Source organism: Sorex fumeus, unplaced genomic scaffold (assembly GCF_029834395.1).
Source record: "Sorex fumeus unplaced genomic scaffold, SorFum_2.1 ptg000094l, whole genome shotgun sequence".
Taxonomy (NCBI): domain Eukaryota; kingdom Metazoa; phylum Chordata; class Mammalia; order Eulipotyphla; family Soricidae; genus Sorex; species Sorex fumeus.
In genome coordinates, this window is record NW_026606151.1 from 22566449 (window position 1) to 22575453 (window position 9005).

Consider the following 9005-nt stretch of genomic DNA (forward strand, 5'->3'; position numbering starts at 1 on the left):
GAATTTAATAGACTATGGCTAATTTCACGACAAGTGGGTTTCTCCTCATAGGATTTTCTACCAAGCCCGAGCTAGAAATCTTCTATGCCTGTCTGTTCTTCGTTCTGTACTTGTTGGCTTTAGTTGGCAACATGCTCATCATCACCACAACTTCCCTGGATGACAGTCTCCAGTCCCCCATGTATTTCTTCCTGAAGCATCTCTCCTTGTTGGACCTCTGCTACATTTCTGTGACTGTCCCAAGATTCATTATCAACTCTTTCTTGCATAGAGGAGACATTTCCTTCTGGGAATGCGTTTTACAGTGCTTTGCGTTCAACATCTGTGCAGATGCTGAGATGGCCATGCTCACGTTGATGTCCTATGACCGTTATGTGGCCATCTGCCTGCCCCTGCACTATGAAACCATCATGGACGTCAAAACCTGTGTCCATGGGGTCGCCGGCGTCTGGGTCAGTGGGGTCATCTCTGCAGCCATGCATACGGTAGCTACTTTCTCTATCCGCTTCTGTGGTCCCCGTATCATTCACCAGTTCTTCTGTGATGTTCCCCAGATCCTGAAACTCTCCTGCTCTAATGACTATATCTATGAGCTCGGTGTCACTATCTTCCTGGCTTTGGTGGCGTTTCTTTGTTTAATTTTTATTGGCTTCTCCTATATGCACATATTTTATTCTGTACTGCGGATGCCATCTGCTGAGGGCAGAGCTAAGGCCTTTTCCACTTGCCTCCCACACCTCACTGTTGTCATATTGTTTCTTTCTACAGCTGCCTTCGAATACTTAAAATCTCATTCAAACTCTCTAACGGTGTCTGACATTTTACTCACTATTATGTATACAATAGTTCCACCAACATTTAATCCAATGATCTACAGCCTGAGAAATAAAGCCGTTAAGTCAGCTGTAAGAAAGGTTTTTAAGAGGAATAAAGCATATCTGTGTTGATGACATTTATGTATTCTTTATTGGGAGAGAATCTCAAATTCTATGGCCAATCTTGACATAACCCATAATGAAATATCATCAAATAAAAATTGATTAAACTATACATTTGGGGCTGGAGCAATAGCACAGCGGGTAGGGCATTTGCCTCGCACGCAGCCAACATGGCCTACCCGAGTTTGATTCTTCTGCCCCCCGCGGAGAGCCCGGCAAGCTACTGAGAGTATCTCACCTGCATGGCAAAGCTGGTCAATATCCCTGTGATGTATTCGATATGCTAAACACAGTAACAAGTCTCACAATGATACTGGGCTCACTCAACAAATCAATAAACAATGGGAGAACAGTGACAGTGACAGTAACCCTACATTTGAAGGGGAACATTATGTTCATATTCTGTTGGGTAATAAAGTATCAAAAGTACCTTAGCTGAGTTTGTAAATACTACAGATTAAGATTTATTCATTGAATATTGAGAGTTATATAAATGAGATTTTGTTAATTTAAAACCAGTCAGGCTAGCAACTCATGATTTATATGTCAAGGTGATGTAAAAATGTACATGTGAGACTTTTTTATTTTCAGCAACTTCTGTTCTACTTTCAGATATTACATGATGTTTACAAACTGATCAAAATCCCCTGACAATCAGCACTCATTGGCTCTTTGAACTCCATTCATGCTTTTCCACTTCTTTGGGGCTTCAGTTCATATACATTAATGCCACCTTTGTAAAGCCTCTTGACCTCCCTTATGTTACCATTTCAGATTTTGTTGACCACTTTGCCACTGATGAGGAAGGGATATTTTAAGTAAAAATCAGTGAGATTCTCAGAGATACCAGTTTTATATTGGCAAAATGAATGAAAGAAAAAATAAAATAATATATAAAGAAAAATTTTCATTACAAGATTCATTTGCTGAAAGAGAACAGATTACTTGCAAAGAAGGAAACACTTAACTATTTTAAAATAGAAAACTTCAAACATGTATTTATCAGCATATAAAATTAGGAAAGGGAATGAGTATATTGAAAGTATGCTTTCAAATTAGAAGAAAATGTTTTGCATAGAATGAATGAAAGTGGTAAAAATCATGAAAAAGAAACTATAATAAGTGATATAAAGTAAGTATGTGATATTTACCTCCCATATAGTTTTTTTTTATTAGTGAAACACCATGAGGTACAGTTGTAGACTTACAAGTTGTTGTGCTTGGGTTTCAGTTATGCAATGATCGAGTACCCATCCCACCACCGGTGCCCATTCTCCACCCCCACCAATCCCACTATCCCTCCCACCCCCCCAAGCCCCATCCCACCCTGCCTCTGTGTCAGGGCACTCCCTTTTGTTCTATCTCTCCTTTTGGGTGCTGTGGTCTGCAGAAGAGACATTGGGTGGCAATCATGTTCGGTCCATAGATTACTTTCAGCAGGCATCTCCCATCCTGGGCAGATCTTCCCAGCACCCTTTATTTGGTGCTCCCTTTTCTATCTGAGCTGCCTTTACCCCTGGAGTGTGCAGCTGGCCTCTAAGCCATGGAGTGAACAACCTGGTATTTATCACAGCTGTTCTTGGTGTTAGTCTCTTATTTTGTTACTTTATGTTACCCAGGTGAATGCAATCTTTCTATGTCTGTCCCTCTCTTTCTGACACATTTCACTTAGCATAATATTTTTCATGTAGTACCACTTATATGTAAATTTCATGATTTCATCTTTTCTAACAGATACATAATACTCCATTGTGTAGATGTACCAAAGTTTCGTTAACCAGTCATCTGTTCTTGGTCACTCAGGTTTTTTCCATTTTCTAGCTATTGTAAACAGTGCTGCAATGAACAAACAAGTGCAGATGTCACTTCGAATATACTTTTTCGCCTCTCTGGGGTATATTCCCAAGAGTGGTATTGCTGGGTCAAATAGGAGCTCAATTTCTAGTTTTTTGAGAGTCGTCCATACAGTTTTCCAAAAGGGTTGAACCAGTCGGCATTCCCACAAGCAGTGAAGGAGGGTCCCTTTCTCGCCACATTCGCGCCAACACAGGTTGCTTTTGTTCTTTTGAATGTGGGCCAGTCTCTGTGGTGTGAAATGATATCTCGTTGTTTTGATCTGCATTTCCCTGATGATTAATGATGTAGAGCATTTTATCATATGCCTTTTAGCAATTCGGATTTCTTCTTTAAGAAAGTCTCTGTTCGTTTCGTTGCCCCACTTTTTGATGGGGTTGGATGTTTTCTTCTTGTGGAGTTCAACCAGTACTTTGTATATCCTTGCTATCAACCCATTGTTGGATGTGTATTTGGAGAATATCCTTTGCCGTTCTGTAGGCTGTCTTTGTATTTTGGTCACTGTTTCTTTGGAGGTGCAGAAGCTTCTTAGTTTAAGATAGTCCCATTTGTCTATCTCTGTTTTCACTTGATTGGCCAGCACCGTGATATCTTTGAAGATTCCATTAGCGTCAATGTCATGAAAGGTCTTGCCAACTTTGTATTCAATGTACCTTTTGGATTCTGCTCTGATATTGAGGTCTTTGATCCATTTTGATCTTACTTTTGTACATGGTGTTAGGCAGAGATCTAAGCCCAGTTTTTTTTGCATGTAGTCATCCAGTTTTGCCAGCACCATTTGTTAAAAAGGCTTTGCTTACTCCACTTCTCATTTCTTCCCCCTTTATCAAAGATTATATGATCATAGGTTTGAGGGGAGATGTCAGTATATTCAACTCTGTTCCATAGGTCTGCAGCTCTGCCTTTGTTCCAGTACCATCCTGTTTTAATTATTACTGCTTTGTAATAGAGTTTGAGGCTCGGAAGGTTAATTCCTCCCATTTTCTTTTCCCCAAGAATTGCTTTAGCTATTCGAGGGGTCTTATTGTTCCGTATAAATTTCAGGAGTGTTTGCTCCATTTCTTTGAAAAATGTCATGGGTATCCTAATAGGGATCGCATTGAATTTGTACAGTGCTTTTGAAAGTATTGTCATTTTGACAATATTAATTCTCCCCATCCATGAGCATGGGGTATTTTTCCATTTCCTTGCATCTTCTTTTATTTCACGAAGGAGCATTTTGTAGTTTTCTTTGTACAGGTCCTTTACTTCCTTAGTTAAACTAATTCCTAGGTAGTTGATTTTCTGGGGCACAATTGTGAATGGGTTTGTTTTCTTCATGTCATTTTCTTCTCTCTCACTATTTGTGTATAGGAAAGCCATGGACTTTTGGGTATTGATTTTATAGCCTGTAATTTTACTATACAAGTCTATAGTTTCTAGGAGTTTCTTGGTAGAGGTTTTAGGGTTCTCTAAGTATAGTATCATATCATCTGCAAATAGTGAGAGTTTGATTTCTTCCTTTCCTACCTGGATGCCCTTAATATATTTTTCTTGCCTAATCGTTATTGCAAGTACTTCCAGTACTATATTGAACAGTAGTGGAGAGAGTGGGCATCCTTGTCTCGTCCCTGATCTTAGAGGGAAGGCTCTCTGTTTTTCCCCATTGAGGATGATGCTTGCTGTAGGTTTGTGGTAGATGGCTTTAACTATATTGAGGAAAGTCCCCTCTATCGCCATTTTGGCTAGGGTTTTCATCATAAAGGGGTGCTGGATCTTGTAAAATGTTTTCTCTGCATCTATTGATATGATCATATGGTTTTTATCTTTTCTTTTGTTGATATGATGGATTTATGTTGATTGATGTCCAAATATTAAACCATCCTTTTATCACCGGGATGAATCCCACTAGGTCATGGTATATGATCTTTTTGATGAGTTGTTGAATTCTATTTGATAGTATTTTGTTGAGAATTTTCGTATCCGTGTTCATCAGGGATATCGGCCTATAATTTTCTTTTCTTGTGGTGTCTTTGTTTCCTTTTGGTATTAGAGAGAAATGGGCTTCATAGAAACTGTTTAGGAGAGTTTCTATTTTTTCAATTTCCTGGAAAAGCTTGAGAAGGAGTGGCAGTCGGTCCTCTTTAAATGTTCGGAAAAATTCGCTAGTGAATCCATCTGGACCTGGGCTTTTGTTTTTGGGAAGACTTTTGATTACAGTTTCAATTTCCTTGATGTTAATAGTCTATTCAAGTATTCCATATCTTCTTGACTCAGCTGTGGCAGATGATAGGAATCCAGGAATTTATCCATTTCTTCTAGATTCTCTTGTTTTGTGGCATACAGACTTTCAAAGTAGTCTCTGATCATCTTTTGAATTTCTTTGGTTTCTGTTGTGATATCCCCATTCTTATTTCTGATTCGGTTTATTATGGTTTTATCTCTCTGTTTCTTTGTGATTGTTGCTAGTGGTTTATCTATCTTGTTTATTTTCTCGAAGAACCAGATCTTGGTTTCATTGATCTTCCGGATTGTTTCTTTGGTTTCCATGTCATTGATTTCTGCTCTAAGTTTTATGATCTCTTTCCTTCTGCCCGATTTGACTCCTTCTGTTAATCCTTTTCTAAGATCTTGAGCTTTGAAGTCAAGTTGCTTATGTGCATCCTTTCTTCCATCCTGAGATATGCTTGCAGGGCTATAAATTTTCCCCTTAATACAGCCTTAGCTGCATCCCATAAATTCTGGTAGGTCGTGTCTTCATACTCATTTGTTTCCAGGTACCTTTTGATTTCGTCCTTGACTTCCTTCCTGACCCACTCGTTGTTCAGCAGTGAGTTGTTTAGTTTCCAGGTGTTTGATTTGGTTCTCCGTGTCTGGGTGTGATTCACTTCTATCCTCGGTGCATCATGGTCTGAAAAGATTGTTGATACTATTTCTATCTTCGTGATTCTATTGAGGTATGTTTTGTGGCCTAGCACATGGTCTATTTTGGAAAATGTTCCATGCGCACTGGAGAAGAATGTGTATTCTTTCTTTTGGGGGTGTAAAGCCCTGTATATGTCTGTAAGTCCTTTCTCTTCTATTTCTTCATTTAAAGCCAATGTTTCCTTGCTGAGTTTTGTTCTTGTTGATCTATCCAGAGGTGATAAGGCGATGTTGAAGTCTCTAGCTATTATTGTGTTGCTAGATATGTTATCCTTAAAATCTGTTAGCAGTTGTTTTACGTATGTAGCTGTTCCTTAATTAGGTGCGTATACATTTAAGAGTGTGATTTCTTCCTGTTTTATGTATCCCTTGATGAAGAGAAAATGGCCTTCACTGTCCCTTCTAATCTTTTTCAGCCTGAAATTAATGTTTTCGGATACTAGTATGGCCACCCCAGCTTTTTTGAGGGAGCTGTTTGCTTGCAGGATTGTTTTCCACCCTTTAGTTTTGAGTCTGTGTTTGCTCTGATTGTTCAGATGAGTTTCTTGTAGACAGCAGAATGTTGGTTTCAGTTTCTGAATCCATTTTGCCACTCTGTGTCTCTTGGAAGTTGCATTTAGACCATTGACATTAAGGGATATTATTGTCATGGGGTTTGTGCCATCTTTCTGTAGCAGTTGGTTGTGTTTATACGTGTTTTCCTTCTTATCTTACAGAAGTCCCTTTAGTCCTTCTTTTAGATTTGCTTTTGAGTCTATGAAGTTCCTGAGCTGTTATTTATCTACAAAGTGGTATATCGTTCCATCCAATTTGAGTGAGAGTTTAGCTGGATAGAGTATTCTTGGTGATGCGTTCATTTCATTGAATTTTTTCACTTTATCCCACCATTGCCTTCGGGCTTAGAGGGTTTCCTCTGATAGGTCTTCTGTGAATCTCAGGGGTGCTCCTTTGTATGTAATTTCCTTCTTTGACCTTGCTGCTTGTAATATTGTGTCTCTGTCCACAGCATCCATTGTTCTGACTATGATATGCCTTGGAGTGTTTTTTCTGGGGTCTCTTTTAGCTGGTACTCTTCTGGCTCCTTGGATCTGGATATCTGCCTTCCTTAACTCTGGGAACTTTCAGCAATGATTTCTTTGACTGTAGCTTTTTCACTGGGGTTGTCTTCCTGTCCTTCTGGTACTCCAATGATTCTAATGTTGTTCCTCTTGGCGTCATCCCCTAGGTCTCTGATTCTCCTTAGAGCTATTTTGAGGTCTTTTCCTATCGATTGTTGTTCCCTATGGGATTTCTGTTGCTCATCTTCAAGCTCGCTGATCCTTTCTTCAGCTGCACTTATCCTATTGCTATGGGAACTTACTGACTTTTTATTTCATCTACTGAATCCTTTATTTAAGAGACTTCTTTTTGTAGCTTTATATTTCTGCTCTCATTTCTTCCTGTATCTTCTAGACTATCTGTTCTATTGTTTCTTTCATTTCTTCTTTTAGTTTTCTGGATATCTCTTGCATTTATTCTTTGAGTAGATCCTTGAATACCCTCTTCATTTCATCCTGGAGTTCTTTATCGAAGAGATCGTACTTGTGGAGAACCTCAGTTGAAGATTTGGGATTCTTTCCTTCATATTCTCCTTGTGGTGGAGATTTGCACTGTTTCTTCTTGTTGTTTTGGTTGCCTAGATGTAGAACCCTGAAATCACAGGTGCTGCTCCCTCTTATGGTGAGAAAGGATTTTGGATAAGGTTGGTCGATGGTAGCCATTCTTCTACCTTTCTGAGTCTGACCTTCTTCTCAATCAGGCGTTATTCTTTGTTTTATAACCAACATTGAATGAAACTTTGGAGGAGGTGCTCTTTAGTACTGAGCTTGTACAGCTCCGTTCAAACAGGTCTTTTGTTAGAAATGGAGTAGGTGAGTGGGATGTTGTTTTATTGTAGTAGAAGTCCTGAGAAATTTTTGGTCGGTATTAGGCGACAAGTTGTGGGATGAAAGTCCTGAGTGGTCGGAGTGGGAGATATAACTGCGGCTGCGTAAGAGGCCACTGCCGAGGAGAAGGCCACGCCCACTTTGGGAGGCCACGCCCCTTTGTAGTGGCCACGCCCCTAGCCCGCCCCAGGTTACTCCCATCCAGAATCCTGGAATGGAGGAGGGGTGGTGGACAGTCCCACGGAGCTGGACCTGTGGTGGGGGGTTCCCCCCTGGGGTTCAGTGGGAAAAGGTGAGTGGCTCCCTCCCATATAGTTTTCAAAATATCTCTTCTATCCATTTACCCATGCTGGGAGGACACTATCAACCACCATTACACAAGAAGAAAACTTGAAGCAATTCTTCCCCAACAATACATTCCAATAATCTTGTTTGAAATCATAATAAAAGTGGATTTATGTATATAAGATACAACCACAAGTAGAATATTGTATTAAGGTATATACTTAAGGTTAGACTTTACATTTTCTAGCACTTTCTGCTTATCATTTGCATCCTTTTAGTCATTTGAGGATAGCATGTGCTGGGGGTGTTCTGTAGAATCTTGGTTTATTTTATTCACTGAAAAGTCATTGTACTAGGATTAGTGGAATCATTTGTCTTTTTTATGCAAATTTTAGCAACAAATTGTCTGGTATCAGGAGAATTATAGATGTGGGAGTTTTTAATTTGCAGAATTGAAGTGTTCATGCTTATTATATCAGACTCAATATTATATCAAAACTCTAACTTTCTCCCTCTGTCTTTCCATATTGGGGGCTACTGTAGGAATTTTATATATCCATACACATTTTAGATTCAGTTTCATACTGAAACATACAGATTAACCTTTGGGGTTGAATGGTAATGAATCAAGTAGAGGAGAATTGTGTCTTAGATACATGATGTCTCCCAATGGTCACCAGGATTCTGTCTTGCATAGATTTAAATTTTGATTTTTTTCTTATCATCAAGCAAAGCCATGGCTTTATCCCAGTTGTAATGCACATGCCAAATCTTCACTCTCAGGTCCTGTATTCAGTTCTTGGCTCTAAAGCACAGGAAAACAATGGATCCCAAACAAAGAAAACATAATTGTCTTATCAATGATATATATATTTATTGTAGTGAAGTGTACAACAATTTTTAGTAGATTCATTTCTGTATCTCTACTTTAATTCTAAATTATATTTTAAAATTACTCTGCTTTTGTGTCAGTATTTGGAAATGACATTAATTTTCCTTTATTGACCTTAAATTCATTCACAGAGTTTAACTATTTTTATAAATTACAATAAAATTGAGTGGTTCTTTACTTTCTATGTATATTTATCATCTGTTTGTA

The 9005-nt window shown here is 38.8% G+C and overlaps 1 protein-coding gene across 1 annotated transcript; it reads left to right on the forward strand.

Annotated features, from left to right (window-relative positions):
• Positions 1–14: 14 nt before the first annotated feature.
• Positions 15–7554, forward strand: LOC130040194 (olfactory receptor 14J1-like; the record flags this gene model as incomplete). The annotated part of the gene is made up of 2 exons (XM_056132201.1): positions 15–914; positions 7543–7554. Coding segments are annotated over exons 1-2 (912 nt in total), but the record flags the coding sequence as incomplete, so codon positions are not given.
• Between the last annotated feature and the right edge of the window lie 1451 nt (positions 7555–9005).